This window comes from Chroicocephalus ridibundus, chromosome Z (assembly GCF_963924245.1).
Source record: "Chroicocephalus ridibundus chromosome Z, bChrRid1.1, whole genome shotgun sequence".
NCBI lineage: Eukaryota > Metazoa > Chordata > Aves > Charadriiformes > Laridae > Chroicocephalus > Chroicocephalus ridibundus.
Window position 1 is genome coordinate 65,806,268 of NC_086316.1, and position 25,294 is coordinate 65,831,561.

The 25,294-nt window shown below is 37.6% G+C and overlaps 1 protein-coding gene across 1 annotated transcript in view; it reads right to left on the reverse strand.

The window, feature by feature from the left end:
* RAB3C (RAB3C, member RAS oncogene family) overlaps positions 1 to 25,294 on the reverse strand; it is a 132,381-nt gene that overhangs the window by 56,665 nt on the left and 50,422 nt on the right. Inside the window, exon 3 of the mRNA XM_063320168.1 lies at positions 9,290 to 9,408. Within this exon, the coding sequence (XP_063176238.1) occupies positions 9,290 to 9,408 (119 nt within the window). The remainder of the gene's footprint in view (positions 1 to 9,289; positions 9,409 to 25,294) is intronic.

Genomic DNA, 25,294 nt, shown 5'->3' on the forward strand with positions numbered 1-25,294 from the left:
ATTTAGATGTTAATCTGATCATCTGGTTTTCTTTCGTCTACCTCAGTGTAACTCTCAGTGACCATATCTGAAGGGCAGGATCTGGTACAGAACAGAAGACACTGCATTAGATAACAAGCATTCTCTGAATGGCTGACTATCTATATTGCCTCATCAGCCGTGCCATGAAACTCCACTGTGAAATTTCTAGTCCAACAAAGTGAGTTTATGTTCACACTGCCACATCTGTACTATTGCTATTAATTATTGATGTTCAGCTCAGTTCCTAGCCGAGAGATAGCAGGCTGCGAAATAGGTATGTATGTTCCGTTTATTGCTGTGTGATCATAAAAAGCAATGGGCAGAAACTCACAAACTAGGGGATAATTGTGTCACATACATACACTCCTGGGAATTAGAACTGAAGCATAGGGAGAGTTAAGCCATACCTCTCTTCTTGCCAGATGTAGATAGTAGCCAGGCACAATTTGCTGGTTTGTCATGTTTTCCCAAATGAAAGACTTTAGTGGTTTCATGTAAGACTGGACGGACACATTTTTATGAGTGAGGAAAATGGGCCTAGAAAAGGAGTGATACAGCCTTCCTTACCACTGCCCAGTTGTGGCAAGAAGAGAAGAAATTAATCCCCAGATTAATTATCCGCAGCCCTTATCTGTAGGAGTGGGGTCTGTAGAAGAGGTGCAGTCACACTCATGATGTAGTTACCAGTTTGCAACTGGTGTTAACAGAAAGGCTGCAATCCATGATCCTGCAATAAGTCACGTCTAGTTATGGCCAACAGCAGTCCTAATCAACTACCATGTGAGCTGAAAGAAAAAAATAAAAAAGGGCAGTTATTTAAGCCACTCACTGGGGCAGTTAGGTCCAGTGGAAGTCAAGGGTGTCTATCCTGCCGGTGAATTCCTGAAGCATGTTACTGAGATCAGCTCCACTGGGGAGCTCCACTCAGCCACCAGTGAGCAAGACTGGTGTGAGTGATTGCTATCAACGACTTCACGACTGTGCTGCTTGATGTCAGATTTGAGGGAAAAGAAAGACATGGAGCAACCTAAGAGAATTCTATCCAGGCAGTATTTATTCCCTTTTCTTATTATACTCCCCACTGGCAGCATTAATGTGGTTTGATGCAGCTGAGGACAGTTGGATGAACACCCTGATACAAAGTGTCTGCCTAGTACCTAAGAAGATGGCAAATCTATAGTGAAGGAGGTTCAAGTGGGGTGCAGGACCTTCTGCAGAAGTGCTTAGTCCCACAGTAAAATGAAAGAAAGGAAGGGTCAATAGGACCAAGAACCACAGGATATCTTCAGTTCCACAAGTGTGTTTTTTCTATGGTCTAAGGGCATAAAAATAGGAAAGAATGAAAAATGTCATGAAAACTTAACAGCTGTCTTTCCTGATTAACAGCTACAATGCCTGAATCGTTTATTTTTTGGCAGTAAACCTACTGAGAACACTTTATGATGAAGTCTGAACTTTTAAATAAAAGGTTTACTATTTTTAAGACAAAAAACACTCAGATAAGGATTTGCATAAATTTCCATGTGTAATATGCATATCAGGTTTTAGTAGAAAGAAGAAGTTAAGAAAATATCTTCATCAAAGCAATGCTGTCTGGGCTACTGTGCTGCGTAAGCCTAACATAAGATATGTTACCAGGAAGAGCCTTTAAAAAAACAAACAAACAAAAACCAAAACAGGGATATGTTCTTTTTTTGTCACTGAGAGTTTTCCAGGCAAACCTAAAGCTATGTATTTGGCAATGTCGGTGATAAGAGAGGCTAATACATTAGTTTCTGGCAAAACTTCAAGCAACAAATGAATCATTTTGAGGACATTTAATATTTTTTCTTGGTCTGTCATGAGCGTTAAGAATGATCTGCTGAAAATTATTAACACCTGTAATTAAAAGCATAAACCAAACTTGTTTTTTTTCCTCCTCAAATCTCTACAGATATGCTCCACCCTTGAGTATGAAATACAAGGATACTCTTTTTTTTTTTTAGGTATCCTGGGAGAAACATTGTGGAAGACTTTGGAGTATGTCTGTGAAACTGGAAAGCATGTAGGTGGTTCGAGCTTGCACCAGTTTAGCATTTGTGAGACAAAGTTTGATGACAGACTTTTCAGGGAAAAGATGTCATCTCAGAGAATTGTTTTCCATATGCAATTTACTACATCAGGAATTCCATACCAAACAATGGGTGAAAAATGGTTAAATAAACTGACCCGGAATACAGAGTTTTGTTTAAATACTTTAAAACATATTTATTCAACCAATAATAACTTTTTGATAAATGTCTTGATACTATTTTGAGTGAGAAAAAATATTTTTTTTTAGAAAAAATACCTAATTTGCCACTGGCCTTAGTTCTTACAGGAATAAAAAGTGAAAAAAAGTGAAAAGAATTTTAGTGTCATTTTGTGCTTAACAAAAGTCTGTTTCCAATAGTGAAGAGTAAAAGGGGAAACTGTAAATTTAATGTGATTACAACCACTAACAATATTTCAAATTGTAAAACATGTTTTTGCTTCCTATATTTAAGTCTGTAAAGAATACCTGTTCCCTTTCCCCTTATGTTCATCCATTGTGCAGAAGAAAGACTTAGACATAGACGAAAAAAATACCAAACTGTGATTCCTTCAAAATATTCATCCTTAAATTTCACCTTCTTCTTTTCACAGAATAAAATTTGTACAATATTATCATTTCATTCTTTCATTTTAAATAGGAGAAGGACACGAAACCACCCACCAATGTGCAACTTCTTGCACCTGCTTGGCTGAAAACCGTAACTATGTCAAAAAAACAGGCATCTGTTTAATCTCTGTCCACATCAAGCCCAAGTTAATACATTTAATATCAGCATGCTCCATCTGAATATTTTTCCAGACGGTTCTAAGCCGCATTGCTGTGTGGAGGTTGCTGTCAGCTGCATGGCAGACTCTGAGTTTGTGTGTGGATCACCAGTGGACACGATGCAGCTCGCGTCTGGACAGAGCTTCACAGGACGTCGCTCCTGAGGACAGGCGCGGGGAATGGCACACGTAGCTTGCCCTTGTGCTCTGCAGCAGGAGCCCACAAATTGTGCTGCATGTCACGTCATATGTTTTGGCAAAGACAGATGGAGGCTAAATTTGCCTAGAAGCACTTTCCACGTTTGTTCCCTGATATGCAGCAAATAATGGATTTTTCTTAAATGATAGAACTAAGTTCAATATTGAGAGGTAAAATTAAAATAGACTGCCTGTAAATCAAGCATGTGGTGAGTATGAATATTAGACTGAAATTTTAGAGGTGGAAGCAAAAGAAGGTACCCTTTAGAACATATGCCCTTTAGAAGTGCGTGAGGCAGCGCTGACATTAACTTAATGGGCTTAATTTGCTTTGAGGATTTCTTATATTTGCCCATTAAGATGCTAATGTATTTTCCAATTTTATTTTTTCTCTTAATGACAATTCAGAAAATGCCATCATGTCTCTTATTACAAAAGAGACATGACAGAACACAAAAAAAACAATTTCTAGTGCATTGTAGCCATAGCTGCTAACTTAGTTCACTTGAGGTGCTAAAAGGAAAGAAAAAGCTAATAGCTTAAAGAAATGGAACAATTTTTTCCACAATGTTGTCCAGAATGACAACTGGTACTGGCATATCGAGTAAATCCAGTTGCCAAATGCCATGTTGTAGTGAATGCTTATTATTAAGCATTTAATATTATTTATTAATATTAATATAATTATTATTTATTAATATTATTATTTATTAAGGCTTCAAAGCCTTAATTCTGAGTGTTATCTTGAATTGATGGTAGCATAGTCACTCTTTAAGGTTCTGCTTCAAAACAATCTCAACTGATACTTTGAAGAATTTAATTCAAGCCATGTATACTATAGGAAAAAACCCACATTTCATTTAATGGCTGAACTCATGTTGCACATCTCAGTATCTGCTCTGGTCTTACCTGATGGCTACTGTTTCATTTCTATTGTCTTTTCACAGACACAATTCCCAATAACCATCTCCCATGTGTTACGGGCACAGACGAAGGACACATAATCAGTATTTCATCCTGTTGGCTTTAATTTGAAATTAACTTAATTTTCACGCCATTATAACCATATTGATTAGTTGAAAATTCTTAAAATAGTTCCTATGGAAATCCAGGAGTAAACACAGCACAATAGAGTTCTTAAAATCACAAGTTGTCTTCTGTGCCCTAAGCCTCTGTTTCCTTCATAAAATAGGCAGCTTATGTACCTTCTGCCACATGATTCCTTCTCAAAGGTGATGATCAGCTTGAGCAGACTGATGAGTGGGAGCTGTTTAAATGACACCAGAGAAAAAAAGCAAGAGAAAAAGAGGAAAGAGAAGCATCTTTTGTTCTTAAGAAGATGTGTAACCATAGTCCTTTCCAACGGGGACATTAAAAAATATACATCTTACTATTTTTGAGAAATACTTTATTTTTTAAAGAGTGAGGGCAATCAAAGTTACTAGGATGCTGTCCTCCCTGCTCCCATAGGCCTCAGCCAAAAATGCAGGAAGAACTGATTCTATAGGCCTTGACAGGCTTACAAAACACAGATAGTCTGAAAACTTAAATAATTCAAAGCTGTTCCTTCAGTCTTCTGTACCTCCTCAGGAAGCATCCCTGAATCTGAGACTTCAGCAATGTGGAATTCTCAAATTTTGAATTCCCGCACAAGAAAGCCCTCTACAGCAGTGCCTTCAGCAGTCACCAGACAAAGATAAAGATATTTCCAGATAAACACTTGAAGTTGGGACAGTGTTTTCAGGTGCAGAGGTGCAACTTAAAGTGAGTGTAAACAACTATACACAACGTTCTCTCTGCCTAGTCTTCAGACTTAGCAAACTTTCAAGTCTAGGGTTTTAACCTAGAATATAAAACTTCAGGCTTTTAGATCATGGTTTAAGTTCCTGCTGTTTCTGACCTATCTGGAGACACTGCATTAGAAATATCCTGAGTATAAATAACTCTTTGACTCCAATGCAGTCATCATAAGTTTAGAAAGGTTGTATTTATAAAAACAGGTTTAACTTCAACTCAGAGGCATTTATTTTCCTGTCACTTCTATAGAACTCAACATACTGAGTTGAAGGCACTTGGAAAGATATTACAAACCCTTCACCCTCTCCTTTCTACCATAAGGTACCACTGCCACAAAGCTAACAACTTATGCGGACTAAACCACTAAGAGGAAAGGGGGCGTAACAGCTCCTAGAGAAACATAATGATGGAGAGGGCTAACAAACTTAAATGCCACAGGTGGTAGTATAAGAGAGGAATAATGCAGCCACTGACCAACATGCACCCAGCTACCGTAAGATACACGCTTCGCACTTGCAGCATTAGCTGCTCTCCTGAAGAAAAAAGCCTCCTGGAAAGGGCAGCTTCAAAATCTGGGCAGAGCTCCATAGGAGATATGCTGAGTCAAAGCATGTTTGATTTGCTGTTTCTGCTAGCAGCCAGATTTTCAGCACACATCCATTCTCCCTGAATAAAACCAGAAACTGTTGGTCCTTGTGAACTCCTGAAAATCTGTGTCTGCAAAGGAGAATACTGTTCAGTGCTGTGACTCCTGACACTTCAGAGGAAACACATTCAGAGACTGACCTGAAATTGAAGCGAAATACTCTTCAATTATTTTATCAAGGTTTTTAAACATTTACACTAACTGCTGATAAAGTTGATAGACGATAGATGATACAAAAAATGACCAAATGGTAAAAAACTATTAAGGACTTGTCAATTTTGTAGGTCAGTGTGAACCGTCTGCCAAGCTAGGGTCATTTAAGCAGCATCTGTTGAAGTATGTGTGAAACACAGAGAACACAGAGAACGCAGGTTAGTTCAACATACCCTTGAAGGCAGCAATTCTGAAGTGAGTGAACAGTTTTAGGACTTGAGCACTGGTAGTGTATTCTCAGCTTCACCCTCTGGATGAGACTGAACATAAACACATCACTGGGTGTACATACAGCAGAACTATCAGAAGTCACAATTCAAGATTTCTCATGCCAAAAGTTTTTGAATCTCAAAAACCCCACTCTATTTAGGATACAAGTTTTGTTTTTGGTGTCATTTGCAATTGTTACCTTTTTTTATTTTAATTGAAGGTAAGATATGAACGTTTCCTGAAGTGTCTGCAATATGGTTGAAATTTATTGGACCTTCAAGTGATTTAGCTAAGCTTTCAGAGAAAACCCTTTCTCAGTCTCACAGAGTGGTGGACAAATGCTTGTCTACTAAACTGTTACATATATTGATGCAAATAGGTTTAGATAAAATTACAGATATTGATTTTTTTTTTAAAATGTAAAATGTTAACAGTCAAATTAGATATAGAATTTCTCACGGCTGAATAGATTCATGGTGACCCAGGCATGACACCTAGAAATATGACTATCCATCTGTTGCCGTAAAGGAGAAATGTCAGCCAGACCTTAGACTGAAAAAAATACCTTTCAATATGAGCACAATTGCTTCAAACTAACTGCTTTTAAAGAATCATCCCAACACATTTTAAACCAAACTCCTTTATCCAAATCTAAAAGGCACCTGTAGATTCATTGTCCTGACCGCAGTGCAGTTTCTAGATCAAGCCTTGAAGCCGATGTGATTTGAGCTTGGATTTGGCACATTGTGCACATATACAAAATGACACCGCTGCCTTCAGAGGCATATTTATCACAGAGAAAAGCATTTTAAACCCCACAAAGGCTTAAAAGCTCCTGCTTCCTCCCCCCATATCTTTCACAAATGCACAGACACACGCACATAGCCATACGTGCTTTTTTGCAGTATTGGTAATTGCAAGTTTTCTTTAACTACTCTCACGTTCGGGAGCAAGCCGTAGTTTTGTAATTACAATCAAAATTGGAGCATGGACTAATAAAAATCAATTATTATCTGAATAAAACAGAGGAAGAACAGCAGGGCAGCAACTGGGCTTACAAAATTAAAAATAAAAATAACAAGCAAATCTATGTCTTATCCTCACAAGTGAGGCACTCTGCCTCTCTGCCAGCCCTTTCATCATGCAGATGACTGCTCAGTAGCTCTCGGCACGTAATATCACAATCCCTCCTGTCCACCAAATTTCTGTAGTAGCTACCAACTGCTTGTACAGCTTCTAGATAAAAATGAGGGAAAAAATATTTCAAAAACCTATTTAAGAACTCCATCGCTTTTACACATTTTCTTGTTTCACTTTACAGAGCCTTTTTTTTTAATTGGTATGTAGGCATGTTACTTTTCACCAGGAGACAAAGAGCGCCAACCATATTAGATCTAGGAGGCTGGAAAACAAACAGGTGGGAAAATTAATAATAAGTACTCATATTTGCACTTGCTATAAAGAAACCTTTGTGTTGGAGGAAGCTAGATAATACACGGCATGCCATCTGGTTTGCCCAGAGATGGGGCACTGAGATCTGCAGAATACAGCTGCTCCTGGACAGCTATTATCACCCAGTTAACCCAGTGCTTGAATAGAATCAGCCCATGGACAGCTGATTGTTGCTCAGCCCAACAGCAGCTGAGGCAAAGCAAGAAAAGTGCTTCAGCTGGCATGCACAGGAAGCAGTGGTGTTGGCAGCCACAGCTGCAGGTTCAGTTGGAAGGCTGCGTGTACTCCTTGATTCCCTATTTCTGCTGCAGCATCTATGAATAACACTTTCAGCTACCTCCTGTTAGGCAGGAGATTGTGTCTCACGCTGTTGAACTGAGCAGTACTCACAAATGTGTAACACCAAGCACTCAGCACGATGCCTCCAGCACCATGCTGTATAGAATGGGCAGAACATCCCTTTGGCGTAACAAGTCACGGTGAGCAAAGGTGTCTTCCTCTTTGAGTATCAAGCAGAGACTCCCCTCAGATACATTCAATTGTCCAAAAGCTAGTTGTCTGGTCTATACTACTCATGTAATCTTACCAATTCTCTAGTAAATGACAAAAGGTGCTCATAAGAGCAATTCAGTGTGGAGTCATATAGATAACTGACAGAGAGGATAAGGTGGGACCCATTCTGGAGTTGTCCCTTTCCCCTGGAGGAGTGTGAGTGACTACCTCCCTAGCATTTACACAGGAAATGTTAGGCAACACAAGACCCCATTTGTTGTAGAGCAGAATCAACCTAAGGTTCTCAGTTCTTATTTTCAGAGTTGTGAATGATCAGGCTCAGCATACACAGTCCAAGAAAAACTCCAGGTGTATACAGGGAAGGTGGTCCATGGGTTCAGTGACACTTACTACCACAATAATAAGTAGAAGAGTGTGAAAAAGTTTTTCTTTCTCAGGGATTCTGAGGCTGGGCAACAATTCCCATTAGAAACAGGCATCACAGCATCATTGCCTTTTACTTCAAGCGTGAAACATATTTCTGACCTTGCCTGTCCTGAAAGAAGTACACAGTAGTGCGTAACTTAAAATAAATATTAAAAAAAAAAAAAAGGCAAAGAAATATACTGAACAAATCACACAAACTCTGAACAAAATCCTCTCTCATACACAGTTCTACCATGGGAACAGCATGGAAGAGAGCATGTGGAGCATACAAGACAAATGCTATTCATATCACTGAGAGCACTGCTAGGAGGCTCTCAGATATTAAAATAACTTGTAAAGGAAGAGATCACTGAGATTAACTCTAGCTTTCCTTTTAGGTCAGCTTTACGTAAAATAGCCTTAGATTGTTTGGATCCTGACTGACCCATAGCTGATTGAAATGATACACTTTTATGGACACATCTTGACATTCGCGTAATACAAGATAATATGAGTACAAGCCATTTTTGGTTCTGCTATTCAAATGAAGTTTGCTCATTGTTTTTACTCTTGAGGGACAAGAATGACAGCATAATGTATAACCAGCTATAGTTACAAGCAACATGATAAAAAATTAAATTGGAAGAGAGCCCCTACACATGTTATCTCATTTTTTTGCTATGAAATACAGAAACATTTTCTGGTATCTTAACAATTACTCTCCACACTGCCACATTGCTGATTTTAGTAGTATGAATAACACACATTCACCAAAATCACAGAAAACACAATGGTTACAGTGAATTATATGCAATACATTTTAAAGTATTAATTTTATTTCCAAAAAAAGCCCCACTCACTGTGTACTTGGGTATGTGAATGCTTGGGCACTGTATTTGGAAATACGTTTGCCAAAATAATTTACGCTGTCACAGCAGGTGAATGATATAAAATATTCTCTGTGCTATTTAAATATCAGTTGCAAGTTTTACTTACCAGTCCTGCACAGCATTGAAAGATTCCTCATTTGTGATGTCATACATTAAAATGAAGCCCATTGCACCCCGGTAGTAAGCTGTAGTAATTGTTCTGTATCTCTCCTGACCTGCTGTGTCCTGAAACAATAACAAAAAAAAATTTACATGTTGCAAATAAATTGAAAAATGATAATTTTTTTTTTTTAATAAGAAGACAACTCTGACAACAGCTATTGTACAACCCTGCAATCCTACTCATAAAACTAATCAAGGGGGAAAAAATGGATAACAACTGGAAAAAGGAGAAATCTGCACTGGATCGTAATGGGACAGGCACATCCATTCTGTCATGAGGGGAGAATGGAGAGAGGCAGAAAGGCATGGCCCTCTGCCAGGTCATATATCACAAGTCATTCACTGACTCATGTCATTCAATCTGAGAGTTGGGTAAAAACCTTGTCTCCTGCTCCTCCCCAGTTTGACAGAGAGATATCCTGCATAAAATGCTGGGACAAAACAGCATCCTGAAGATCTTCATTATAAGATCAAGATGGTTCCTGAAGTCCAGAAACATCCTGACCAAAAAGGCAACGTCTAATGCTTCTGTTCTTGTGAGTTTAAGCCATTGGTGTTCATGTCAACTTTAGAACCAATACAGATCTGTGCTGACAAAAGCTGGAGGGCAGTACTTTTAAAATAAGGACTATTTCTGATTAAAAAAAAAAGTTTGCTATCAGGTCCTTACCTCAAACCAGTTTTCTCCCTCATTCTCTGTATCTCATTCGATTGCTTTTAAAATAAGAAATGTAAGTCTTCCTTTCTCCTCCTGCTTGCCTTAATTATTTCCATTAAAAATTTTTCAGGGCATGGACTACGTGCTACTACATTTATATGCAATGTCTAGCATAACCACCCTTGACTGTACTAAGATTGTGAGACAACAGCAATAGCTAAAATACAGCAAATACATAACTATCTCCCTTTCCAGCATACCTATTTAGTATCTTAAACATTAAAAGCTTTAGATGAGACATACATAAAGTTTCAGTGCAACCATGTAACTGCCTAACAGATCATCTGCGCATACTAAATGTTAACAAACTTTGAAACTTAATTTCATTATTTCAGATTTTTTGCATGGATAAGAAATAGTTTAGTTTACAAAATAGACACATTTATTTAATCTGCCTTCCTACAGAGACAAGAATAACCGGTGATAAACAAAGTTTTATTTGGTGTATTTTCTGAAATGGTTCCTGGGCTAGTAGTACTGCTTTGTGAACAACAGAAATGTAGATTAAGTGAACCTCCTTCTGTACAGATATATCATTCATCTCCTAAACTAATAAAGTAAAAAAAAGAGGTTCTACATACATCAGAAACCACTTACAGAATAAAAAACATAACCAAGACAATTACTGAAACCAAACGAGGTCTTAGGTAAAATATATGGATTCTGATAATTCTGGATTACAGCTGCTACTGCTTTGATGTAGTTCCAGTGACCCAAAACGGAAAGCTAATGTAGAAGTTAGACTCTAACAGGTCTCTCAGGAAGTTAGGTTATGTCTTTGTGGGAAAGGCCAGACAGACCTTAACTTTTTGTGCTTATACTCTGAGCTGGCTAAGCCTATACCAACTGTGGTCTGGAGGCTGGATAGCTGCATTAACAGAACTGCTCCCAAATTTTCTGGTGATATTACTGAATATTAAGGGATTAAGACTCTTGCGCTAAACCTGTGCATATTCTGATACTCAGAGGTCAGTTCTTTCTTAGTAGGTCATAGTCTGTCAATAAGATGAAAGTATCATCGAAATATTGAGTAAAATAATTTATTAGCAGAAGAAAATTATTTGTCATTATTTAAAACCATTTATTTCTATTTCTTTAATGGAATAAGATTTACTCTCACATGTTTTGCTGGCCTCATTTATTTGATTCGATATTAGAGAAAAGACCTGGGAGGGACAGAAGGAAAATATGGCCTATAGCAAACACACAGCCTTTCTGTACAGAAGAGATACAATTTTCAAACAAGTTTTGTCAGTGCCTATCTGCTTGTTTGTCAGTCAGAGACATGTATGGTTGGAAATATGACGGCATGACAAGCAGGAGTCCACTGCTACCGAAGCAAATCTTATTCTGCTGTGGGTGATTTCCACTGAAGCCTGTCTGCAGATAAGAGTGGACAGCCCTAGGAATAAAACCATAAGCCAGTGAGGCTTCCTATCCAAGACACCAACTATTTTCTGAGCAGTGTTGAAGATAGCTAGTGTGGGCTTAGGCACTGTTGATTACAGGGAACAAAAAGTGTGTGTAAAGGAAGACAAATCAAGATAAAAGTTCTTAAATAATTTTACATAAAGAGAAATGAAGCTGCAGATGAAGATCCAAACACTAATTTTGTGATAGGAGACGCTCTTCTGGACCTAAGCATTTGGTTTGGGTCAATCTGGGAAGGAACCAGGGTTGCTCTCAATACAGGCATCTAATATGTGCTTGTAGATAATGCTATGTTAATGTGATGATAAAAAAGAAGATTTTCTAATGCGGTATTTCAGCACATGGTATACACGGATGACCATGAATAAAGTGGTGTTTCTTAGTTTCAAACATCAATAATCACATTCCTGTTAGTATTATTTGCTATTCACTTGCTATATGAAGCAACTAAAATTTTAATTGCCCTGATGTACAAATTATGCAGTAGAGTGTTCATGATCATGTAAGAAATGAATCCAAATATCCGTAAGCAATGTTGTCAAAATTGTATTCTACACCTTCACAAGCATCTCTATTTTATTCTGACTAGAATATATTCATAAATGTCCTAAAGACAACTCCTTTTGTACACCTGTTATGGAACTCAAATACCTTTTATCAGGAGAAATAGCAGATTAGAAACATCAAATACTTTAATATTAAATATTATATTTTATTCTAATGATTTAATTTATTTGAAACAGATAATGCAACAATGTAAGTGACCTTTCTCTCTGTTTATTAGCTTTTATTCTTATGGAAGAACTGAGCAAAAAGAACTAATTTCCATATTTCATCATATTTATATCTGTAAATCACTATGATTTTATCCTCAGGTACTGTTTTGTACTTGTACTTGAAGAAAACCTTTTCCAATTCAGGTATTATTACTGGCTGCTGCTATGTTATCTTAGTCTTTTTTACAAGACCATGGAATTACTCTGATTAGCATCTTTTTAGGTTTAAATTCTGGGATGTAACATCTGTATTTTGCACTGACTGATGTTTATTTCTAAAGAAACTAAATAAAATAAGCCTCAGGAAGAATAAAATTTGACCTATTATTGACTGGCATTTTAACCAAGGTAGTTCATTTCCATCTTTCACGGGCAGAAAACAAGACACACAGATCGTCTTGGGGGCGTTTTCATTCATGTAAGTAATGTTGGCTAAGGACAACTGACTGTTCATTAAAGAAATAGAGTGGAAAAGCAGAAGGGAATGAATGACAGTGAGAGAATGCTCTAAGAAAAGTTCCATGCAGAGAAGACATAAAGAGGTATTTTACAAATCTTAGTCAAAACAAAACAAAAAGGGTCTCAGCAGATGCAAGAAATATTTTCAAATATTATATTAACTTTAATAAATTCTGGATTTAATAAAGTTCCCACAATTCCATTAGCTTCTGGTTAGGTGATCTTATCTAAGTGAATCTTTTTTAATAGGCACCAGATTTTAGATATGAAATCACAGAATGATAAGGTTTACTGGACACAGTCCTTTAGAAATGATCCAGTTTCTAAGCACTGCATACAGCATGCTGGCTAATAGCCCATGGCCATGAGCATTTTTTCTTAATTATTTTTTTCACCTATAATTGAAATTAGATCTTTGCAAACATTTTTATGCTCCAGATTCTGATATGTAAAAGTTCATCGTACAAAAACTCATTGCTTTTTGCCAGAAATTTATTAGCTGAAAGGATCAGTAAAGCTTTTCCATTAGTAAAGATCTTGAATAGGGCATGTATACCTATAGGCAGTGAAAGAGGAATGGTAGAGGTATAGATTGAGTGCAAAATATCTGTTTCTGGGTCAGGGTGAAGATGGCAATGTGGTATATATTTGGCCAACTCTCTTTTATCATATCTGTAGCAAATGGTATGGAGATAGATAATTCTAGATTACCTTGGCTGTTCGTTTGAGTTAAAGTTGTAAATTTGATAGTACGATAAAGCTAAAAGTGAAGAGATGTTGTTTTTACAGTAATCACATGAACAAGCTTTTGTCCCGTGCTTCTCCCTTGAAACCACCCTTTAATAATAATGTTATGGGAAATTTCCTACAGATTCTCATTATTACTGTGTAACTGCCACAACACTGAAGGCCTTAGTGTATGGGGAATGCTCCAGCTGCTGACAACAATGATCCGAGAGGAACAGACAGATATAAAGCAATAGCCATCTGTGCAAGTAGAAACAGGAACAGCAAGCTAGCTGACTCTAGAAGAACCTGTATTCCACACGAAGTTAAGAGTTTATGGGGCTGGAAAGTCTCAAAACACAAAACAGAGCAACCAAGGTTCTCATAGGAGTCTTGAAAATAGTAACTATTTAGGTTTGCAAAGTACAGTTAGCTGAGTTAACTTAGCAGAAGTAAATCCCCCTTACTGTCAAGTCCTGCTAAGCTAGACTTCATCCAGAATGTGCCACACCAGTTTAGACTATACCAATTGTTTTGAGCAATATGTTAAATCAGGCCTTTGAATTCATTTGCTGAGTGTGTGCTCTCCCTCCCACTCTTGCTTAGCACTCCCCTACTGACAGGAACATTATTTTATGTAAATAACTTCCAAGTGGAGTTGCTCATTATTAATGCAGACAGTTTTGAAGGTGAAAGCAAACAGCATTTGGCAGCAAGAACTTCTAATGAGTCTGTCAAGAAGGAATTCAGTCTGCAAACACAAACTTCTTTTGTAGCACACTTGAGTGACTCTGTGCCTCTGCATTTCTGTCCTGTATGCTAAACATACAAATATCTTTTTAGATCCACTTCCCCACATTATGAGTTTTACTCATATCACAATACATCTTGTGTCACGTGCCACAAAACTGGCAGCAGCAGAGGAGGATTTCTTGGATGGTGTCTGTATCTCTGCTGCAGGTCCACAGCATTTGAAGATAAGGCAAACAGAAAGCTAAAATCAGAAATATGAATTGGGTGAATTCTCACTCTGCAGGTCAAAATTTTCTGTTAAGGTAAACAAAATTGGCACAGCAATCAGGAACTGCTTGATGAGTTTCGTGTTTCTTTCCTGCTGTTGCTTCACAAAGGTTATTTATATACTCCATCAAAGTGACTCTCTATGTCTCCAATTTCTCCTATTGATACATAAAAGGACTGGAGGCAGTAAGTGAATGAAAATCTAAACTGGCTCTTTTCAGAGCAGCACAAAAGATGTCCCTGATCTTTCCACAGGGATCCCTGGGGTCTAGGGGAAGAAAGGATAAAACCAGAAGTATGAGAAACAAAAAAACCCAACCCACTAAGATAGCTAGCTGTTCAGGGAGGGTCAAGGGACAACCTCTGCAAAAGTTCTCTTGAAATGGGAGGCAAACAGGCATAAACCCACTTGAAGCTTACTGCTAACCACCCAGGAAGGGCACCCACAGCCAGAGCCACTGGGCAGGGCACAAAGAAAGAGGACAGGAAGAAAAGCTGCTAGAACAGGAGGAGCTGACTATTCTGGCAGCACCGTTTCTCAACAAACAGCACTTCCAACAGAAAGTGTTAGGCACACAGAAACACAGACATATGAACATTTACAACTAGGAATGGAAAACACAGTTCAAAACAGTTTCTTTAGCTAATGTATGCAACAAAAGATGTAATACTGCATATTGCCAACTCAATCTTTGCTTATGTACCTATCTTTTTTCAGTCTTCTCATGGCTTTGATTTCCCTGGAATTCTTTTCTTTTATATACATATGTGTGTACACATATATGTGCGTGTGTGCATGTGTTTCTAGAAATATACATACATATGTGTATACCAAAAAAACATTTGGAGCACAGCAAAGCCAGCTACTCAGCTTGCCAGTACCCATCTGCTAGACCTATATACTAGTCCCTAGAAGTCACCCCAAAATCACAGCTGACAGTTCATTCATCATATGGGAGGGATGTGGGAGCATGGCAGGACCAGCTGGAAATAGTTGGGGCCAGAGCGGTGGGGAGCAACATTATTCCAAATGCAGCTAGTAAAAAATGGCCTGGGAGGGTTGTCCTGGCAGGCAGAAAGTGGGGCAGAGCTTGCATTAGAGAGATAATTTGGCTCCTAGAAAGTCCAAGTTGGGGTTGCAAAAGTACTTTACTTCCAGATTTGCTTTATCTCAGTCCATCCATGCAGCTGGTGACTGTGCCTGAAGTTCGTTTCCGTCTAAATCTTCTGGTTTTCCTCTTTCCTGTTCTTTCTTGTCTCTCCTCCTTTATTTTGAGATTTGTACAAAAAGTTCATTCTCTGCAGTTCAGTAGTATCACTGCCTCCTTTCAAGCCCAGCCTAGTTTGACCTCAGCTGCCATAGGCTCCGGACACAAGTTTTGAGCCCACTGCCGTTTCAGTGCATGCCTCCCTCTGCCACGAGCTGCAGCTTTCCCTCCTCCTCCTGTCTTCACTTTGGTTACTGAGGTGAGGATCAATTCCTCTTGTCCTTCCTCCCCATCTTTAGACATACTTTATAAACCATCTGTCAGATCAGTAGGACCTGGCATTCTCTTCAGAAGTAAACCAGATTAATTGAAGTACCACTTTACATTTTAACTAAGCTTCATCTTAGGTATTAAGAATTTATATTTCTGGAAACGCTCAGGTTTTGCTTTCAAGATCTTTTTTTTTCTTATTTTATGAAAAGTGTTGCAGAATCAAACACTAAGTACAGTTGCCAAAAAGCTATAGTGGAAATAATACATTTACAAAATCTAATTTCACTTCATGTAATAATGCAAGTATTTTTTAATGAGTAAAAATAAAAGGCAAATGAATGTTGCAGCCCAGCCGGCAGCTACAGTTAGGGAAAAATCAGTTGAATAACTCTCTATTTGTATTATTTTTAAATACTAGTAAATCAGACTGTAAAAATTTCCTCATATTTTTCAGAAAAAAAATGAAGCAACCAGAGAGCCATTCTGAAAAAATAGGTATATACATAAAAAAAAAAAGATAAGGACGTTTGTTCTACAGGCAGCTGTTATCATACAGGTAGCAGCAGTTATTTTGTTTTTAAAGCTCCCGCTCCCAGAGTCCTGTGATTGTACAAGAACAGCAATTTTTTTTTTAATCTTGTTTAAATCTTTGTAGTCAGAGACCAAAAATGTGTCCCAATGCATAATGAAAAAACAAAAGGCATTTCATATGGACTCAAGCTGCTGTATTAAGAACAAAATTTTTACTAAAACTAAAATAATTTTGGAATGCTGACATCTGGCACTGAATTCTGGGAAAGCTTGAGAGAATCGGTACAACCTTTTGAGTGAACGGCACACAAAGGAATATTAGATCTATAACGTTACAAGGAATGGTAATCTTCGAAACCTGACACCATGGACAATATTCAGACTTGACCGAAAGTCTTCTTAAGCTCCAGGAGTGTACTTGGTAACTTAGACGCTAAACAAACAGTGCCCATTATACTTACCGTGGGATGACGACAGGTTGCAACAGAGTCAATCCTAATGCTGTGAGACTTATGGCTATTAGGAAAATAAGAAGCAGAGCTGTTTCACCCATAGTTGAAGCAGGCACTAAACAGTCCTTCAGTCCTTGTCTCACTTGGCTTTGGTGACTGCTACAGGTATTTGCAACTTGCCATTATTTCAAACTGTCTCTTCCATCCACAAAGCACTTGGTATCCTAAAAATAGTTGTTTTCTTGCCCTGTGATAAATTTGGGGTGTTTTTGTTTTGTTGAGGCTTTTTTGATGTGTGGGGTGTTGGATTTTTTGTTTTGTTTAGATTTCATTTTTGGTGGGTTTTTTTTACAACTATACTAAAGTTTTTACAATTTTGTCTGATCTACCATTTTTAAAGGCATTTGCCTTTCATTTAGCAAAGAGAGAAAAACACTGAGCTATAAGTTCAGGGACTTAAGAGTCAAGCCGACTATTATCACAAAAACAGAGAACAATGGTGAAGTATATTGGAATGCCAGAGTACCTTCTCCCTCTTCCCATTTCTGTACTTTGATTATATACTTATAGATCTTTTGGATTAACTACTTCTCTCTAGAACTTGTTATTCATCAAAAACAAATAATAAGCTTTCAGCTTTCTCTCTCCCCTGTCATTCTGTCCTATTCTGCATCTTGGAAGACAGCTTTCTCTATTAATATTCATTACTCATATTTAATTAACTTGCCCTTATTACGCAGGATGAATTGGGATCCATGGGTAGAGAAAAGTTTGACCAGCCATTTTGATAATACTGCTATGTTAGTGGCTCATTGCTCTGAACAAATTTGCATAATACTATCATCATATTACAATACGACGCAAATCCTTGTCCACTGATTAGCTAACAGTACCACTTAGCTATTGAGAGCTATGAACATAATTCTTTCCTCATGACAACACCGAGCTTAGCACATTTTTGTTCTGGGCCTTTTTTAGATGCACAGTTTTGTAACTCTCCCGCTCTAGGAGAAAAACAAATTAGTGTTACAAAGGACCTTTTAAAGCCATAAACCAAGCACTCTTGCCAGAAACTCTCTCTCCACTTATGCTTTTCCTTGTGTTTCCTTGTGTTTAAATCTGCAGGGAAGTTTCTCTCATTTGGAACAAATTACAGGAATGTTCCTATTAAATATTAATAACTCCTTCCCAGGAGTAAAAGAATGTATTTCTGTGCAGAATATTAAGTTTACAAAACACGTTTAAAGGCTCATTAGAATAACTATCAACTTATGCTTTTTACATAAAAATGTTTTAAATCTCAATTACCTGTAAAAAGGAAAAGTGACAATCTGCAACATGGAACAAGCCACATTTTACATATTTTAAGCAAGTAACTATAAATGCAATATTTCTGGAAGAGTTCAGCCATGGCTGAAGTTCAATCTGATTCAGAACTTCATGAGGGCCGGTAAAAGGCACAGCTTAGTGCTTTAGAAAACCTGCAGAATAAAAGTATTGGACTGCAGTGTGGTCTGTGCTAAAACAGTTTCCTCCTGCCTTGTCAACATAATGCTTCTTTAGAGCTGTCTGGAAGATTCCTTGTGCAGTATCTGTAGGTAACTTCTGTCTCCTCTTTCTATGACTGTGGTAGACACTGTCTTCTAGGGCAGATAGTAAAGATACCTAATGAAATTCTAGTAGCTCTTTGTATACCATACCTTAGGCAGGTATTTTAAGATTCTAAGGCTTAGTTGAAAAAGCCCTGGTCCTTTCTGGAAAACTTCACCAGTGATGTATCAAAAGCACAGAATGCCACCATCTTTTCCCTGACGCAGAATTACTGAGAGCTGTTTTTGCAGGACAGTTTCCATCAAACTCTGCTTTCTTCCACTTTTAACTCCTTTGCCCTCTAACAGTCTGTCATTATCAAACACTCCCTTAATATGTGACTGTGTGTGAGATCTTTGATTTCCCCATCATCTTAGTTTTTAATTTTTTTTGGGCCTGATCACAGTGATTAGTAATTTAGCTTTACAATGATGGGTATTTTACCCAGCAGTGTGGTCTGCTGGCCAGAATCACTAAAGAACAACATTGTTCCAGGTCAGTTCTTCTGTCATCTTCAACACGTTCAGATGAACCTGATCAAAATGTTTCTTTGTTAAAGGGAAAGATGGAGGGAGGACAGGTGGCACAGGACAGATTATGTCAGCCATCAGGTGCTGGAAGGTTTTTTTACAGCATGGGAGTCCACCGCTGCACCCAGACAGCTTGTGACACAAAGGTGATTTGTGAAAGACCAAGAATTTGGCTCCAAGAGTTTTAGACTTTGCATGACTTCTCTAGTTCTTGCAAAGCTGATCTTTATTTAACAACTCATACAAGACCCTGGAAAATCTATTTTTCTGGCTTTTAATCATTTTAGTTTCCTTTTGGAAAAATTCAGAGGACACGCCCTCTATAACAAAAAGATACCTTTGTCATCAATACGCTGCTGGAATTATCTACACCTAGATAGGATTTGTCTATTAATTTGTCTTTAAACTGTATTGAAGAGACCAAGAAAAAAAGATGTAATTCTTACATAACACCGACAGCACTGATACAATCTCTTCACAAAGGAAAGAAAGGTTAAAGATGCCAAATTGAAACAAGAATATAATCTACTATATAATTTGGAGTGGGTTTTCATCTGGAAAATATATTATTTAAACTAAAGGTGTTTCTCTTGCTTGTCACTAAACACCTCTGCACTATGGCTTCATATCAAAAGGATATACCAAGAACACTTCAATGTCCTGGTCGTTGATGAGAGAAATGTAATTTAAGGGAGCACAGGTTATTCTGACAAGGAATATTTATTTACCCTGAAAATGTCTCAGCAGCTGACATAGTTTAATGCACATCAACCAATCATGACCTTTATGTTGTTCCAGTTTAAGACCATATTATTAGAGTTGTAAAAACAAGTTAAATATGTCAGGTGTGATTAATCTATGAACCTTACATTATTTCAAGTACAGTACCCTTATCCTTGCCTTCTCTTCTTGGGGAGCTCTGGCATAAAGTGGATAATTAAATTAGATTTTAGCTGAATTGATGTTTAGATTGGCCCCTGGTCTCGTCTCTTTTAGCTCAGACTGGTTGAGAGCTATGTGATTAGCATATGCATAATCATATTTAGCAATTCTAATGACTTCATTGTAATTTTAAACTCAAACTTTTGAGAAAAACAGTCTCACCAGAAAGCATAATTGCCAGATGGAACGGCACGGAATGGGACGGAACGGGATGGAATAGAATAGAATAGAATAGAAGTATTTCAGTTGGAAGGAGCCTACCGTGATCATCTAGTCCAACTGCCTGACCACTCCAGGGCTGACCAAAAGTTAAGGATATTATAAAGGGCAACGTTCAAATGCCTCTTAAACACTGACAGGCTCAGGGCATTAACTACCTCTCTGGGAAGCCTGTTCCAGGGTTTGCACACTCTCTCAGTAAAGCAATGCTTCCCAATTTCCAGTCTAAACCTTCCCTGCCACAGCTCTGAACCATTCCCATGTGTCCTGTCACTGTATCCCAGGGAGAAGAGCTCAGCAGCTCCCTCTCCACATTCCCTGCTCAGGAAGCTGGAGAGAACAACATGGTTGCCCCTCAGCCTCCTTGTCTCCAAACTAGACACTTGAATTACATTACCCAAACAAAACAGGGCCTTTTAGAATCTAAGCAGATAGATTTCCCAGTTTTCTGAGGAACTCACAGAGTTTCTGATTTTACAGTGCTGGTTTTATTTTCCTTTGACTTACTTTTTAAGCAAGTGAAACAGTGGATTATGGGATCACGTAACATGAAATTTTCAAGCAGACTACAGTTAGAGGATAAAGTCTTCTTGGTTCTGTAGTTGTAATAGTTACATTATCTCAACACGAGGAAAAAATTATTTACTTTGAGGGTGGCAGAACACAGGAACAGGCTGCCCAGAGAGGTGGTGGAGTCTCTGTCTCTGGAGACATTCAAAACCTACCTGGACACGTTCCTGTGCAACCTGCTCTAGGTGACCCTGCTCTGGAGGGGGGTTGGACTGGATGATCTCCAGAGGTCCCTTCCAACCCAGACCATTCTGTGATTCTGTAATTATATTCATGCTTGTTTTTCTTTTAAGTAACAAAATATATGTTTAAAGACAGAAAACCTAGATCACATATTTAGTAAATTAATTACCTTTTTAGGAAGATCCAAAACCATTTATGTTGACCAAGTATCAGTCCTGGGCCAAAGCAAGAACCAAAGAAAAATGGAATGAAAAGATTTTGACCTGTTAAGGTAGGAGGCCTGATTGAAATGGACCTTTCTTTCCGAAAACATTCTGTATTTCTTATATGTATTACCAGGCAGAATGATTGCCATAGGTTATTTGAAAAGTTTTGAATGCAAATATTTCAATAAAATAAAACACGCTGTTATAAATAATTCTAAAGGTAGGATTTAGATCACATACGTTGTGCTATAATTAGTGTTATTCTTCATCTGTGATTTTCAAACTACAGGTATTTTTCCAGTAATCAGAGTTATTCTGTCTTAATGCATCATAAAGGAATAGGAAATTACAGTCTAATGGAAGCAGAAAAATGACCAGCTGTGAAATCTGCAGCAACGTAATTATAATCAGAGATACATTAAAGCACTAGCTACTACAAAACCAGACACTGGGCTTACACACAGCCAAAGAACAGTCTAAAACCAAATTGAGTGTAAACTACTTTCAAAGGGCTTCGCTGCCTACAGTGCAGCACTGACTACATTGAAGCAGTAGATGTTTGGTGACAACAATTCTGCTTTAATTTATACACTGTGCTATTTCTTCTCTAATTTAAGAATTCAGTAAAATTAAGACGCAGCTTCCTTGAAGGCACCACATTGTACTACATCTCTATCCCAGTCTTCTAACTGTCACATAACAGTGGTTTTATAGTAGTAGTAGGGTTCATTAATTTGTAAACAAGATAGTCACATAGGTGCATGTTTCTGTGTGTATACACAAATTTATAAATATATATAAATATAATATATATATGTACATAATATATATGTATATAACATAAATAAAACACATATATTCCACTATTCCTATTGTGATATAAAGATTTTTTTTAAACTTGCCCTAAGTATTATGTCTTTATGTCACGGATGAAGAACGCAAATTTTTCACATTGAAAATTTGTCTGAGAATTCTGACTGACCTCATCAAAGCACAAGAAGAAAATATACCCATTCATAATTATTCCCATATACATTTACATTTCATTAATTATAAAAAAAGAGTTACTTTACAGAAGAGTTAAAAGCAGTAGTATGAATCAGAAATGAAAGCGTACTAAGATACTTTAATTATTTCAGATTCATATATTATTTACAAAAGAAAATAAAATATAAACTTAAATGTAAATGATAGTCAATCAAATGAATATTTTTAATTACAGATTAGACTAAATTAATTTCATAAGCCAAGTTAAGAAACCCCTTAATAGAGCAGCTGTTAAGTATACAGCAGAGTTAACATAATTCACTTTCCTTAACTGTGCCTCTCCAGGCCTCTTTCTCTGCAAACAACACCTTTTTGGGTGGATGTGTATTTTTCCTGCATGCAATCTTCGCCCGTGGCTGCTGCAACCTGAACAGAAACCTCAGTAATCTTTTCACTGAATGTAACATTGACCAGCATATTAACTGGAAATTGCATTACTAGACACTCAACCATGTGTTCTTTGATCCAAGATAAAAATTGAAGATTACTTCTACCCCGATTTGATTAAGTTGTGGGACATATTCTCTCATTATGCAGACATAACTGAATTATCATCCATCAGCTGACAACATGCTACTGTGACTGACAAGACAGAGTGACAGCCAAAGAGGAGACTTGAATAAAGAAAGATCAAAGTGGGAACTGACCCCAGAAAGGAGTTTTTTCTAATATAGTTTCTAATATACTGGGGAGGGGGGGGATGGGGGACTGAATTCTGGTCATTTCATATATAAGCAAGCTCAAAGACTGCTGCTTCGAGGAAGTAAGAAAGAGAAGGATAATCTTCCAGAGTTGTTTACTAGTCATCTCCATGTAGGCTCCCAGGGGTTTGTGTTTCATCCCACAGCACACAGCTCAAACAGAAGTTGTTGATTTTCCTAAATCTAAGTGATGCTAACAGGGTGGGGAGGGAGGGGGAAAAGTCCTTTCCAAACATCTCCCACCACAAACAGGAATTTTAGAAGATTACAGAACTCATTACTTAAACCTGGAAATTATACTCAGTTCTAGAAGCATTGACGTGTACTTTGAGCTTCAAAGTCACCTTTACTGATGAGCAGAGGCAACAAATGACTGTGGGAAACATATGATTTTTCTGCCATTTTTTCCCTTTTAATTTTCAGTATGATGAAAACGTGATCTGTATGACACACAATTTTGGCTAAAATGGATGTACTGCAATCCTTTGTTTTGTACTACATTTTTGTTGATGCCAAGTACCATCAATGTTACCGACACTGCAGGAACTTACATGTTCTCCGAACTTACAAAAATCAAATTTCTCTTCTGTGCCTATAGCGGAGTTTCTGAGTACTTGAGGCACTCAGACTTCAAAACTGTGAATGATGACAGCTCCAGAGGACAGCATTAGGTGTTCAACAAGGCTGAGGAAGTAATTGACACCGAAGAAATAGCAATGATTATTAGGATTTGAAATCTAAAAGGAAGGAGGCCCAATTCCATACTTAGTTACACAAAATAATTAAACAAGCATATATAGCTCAACAAAATCCAGAGTGATGCAAACCAAACTGAAGATCTAACTTCCCAAATGAAAGAATTAAAATTGTGAGTCATTTATTCCTACTGACATTGGATTCACCATAACACTAACCATTTTATATAATGCAGTGTTGTATTTAGGTGTTTCTGTGTTTTAATAATATTAACTTCCAAGTACTTCCTGAAGAAAAATTATGTGGGTTTTGGTTGTTTTTTTTTGAAGTGTCTATTTCAGTGTGAGACCTTTCCCAAAGCAGATATACCAGGAGCAAAACCAACTCAAGTATTTACTAGAAAAAATTACACAAACTGTTGACTCATCACCAAATACTATACAGTACAAGTTCAAGTGGTTCCAGTGTGGATGATTCATAATGAAGTATGACATGTACTTGACAATGTAATATAGGGAAATGGTAGATTCAATCAATAACTAGTTAATACTTTTATATGACAAATTTAAGCACAAAACACTCAATTTAGTCACTTCATATACCCAAGCATGATCTTAATCTCACAGCACAATTTAACTGAAATTGGAGCAAAATTACTAACCACAAAAATGATTCTCTGCTCTCAAATCTTTTATTAGATTTACCATATGCTTATCTAAAATAGAAAAACTGGAATGTCAGAGTCACCCTGTATTTTCTCAGAACATGCTGTGAATTAACAAGTCTTTGGAAAAACTGCTGAGAATAATTTGTTATCTATTCCAATAATGTTTAGCAGAAAAGTGTATAGGAACAAATCTATTTTTTTTAGACCATAATATTTTCATTTTTTTGGAGTTATCAAAATAAGTCCCTTCTTTAAAAAAAAAAAAACAACAAAAGCAAGCATACCGGTTCAAACATAAAATTGTAATTCTATTTTTATATAGCATAAGTTATATAGGATAATTCTGCTATCAGCAGAAGAGGAATCTGTTACACATCTTGCTGCTGAGGCTTCCCTGTTCAGCTCCAGTGCAGCATCTTAGGCTTTCAGCTCTGGAGGAAGCTTCCCTGTTCAGTCTCAGTATCTGTTGTCCAAGCTGGCTATTTGTCCGTTTGGGTACCAGCAGTTGGATACTGCAGCTCTGATTGTATACCATATGTCACTGCCCCAAGCGGGAAAAGCTATGGAGTGCACATCGGAGTGTGACCAACTTCTGCTTACCAGGTATGGTAGTTCATCCATTCGTTCATCCACACTACTATATTTCCATCTGATTCTCTCCTGCGTCTGCTTCCACTGTGCATGGGGCAGGTCGCATAGCTCAGCCCCAAGACCTTTAGCCCTTTTCCACTGAAGTTCTCTGCTATACTCTTCTGCCACACTGCTTACAGTGAGACACTGACCTCTTGTAATCAACTATTACAAATTGCCCCCTGTTACACCTCTGGTCACTACTACAGTGAGCTGCTCAGAGCAAGAGCTGGGCAAGCCTCTGGAAAACAGGAAGAACGCTGTGGGCACTGCTGCAAATAAAGAGCAATAATAAAACTATGATTCAGGTGTTTTCTATGCAAAGGTGTGTATCATGGGTAATATGAAATGGTGCTCTGAAACTAATGTAATTG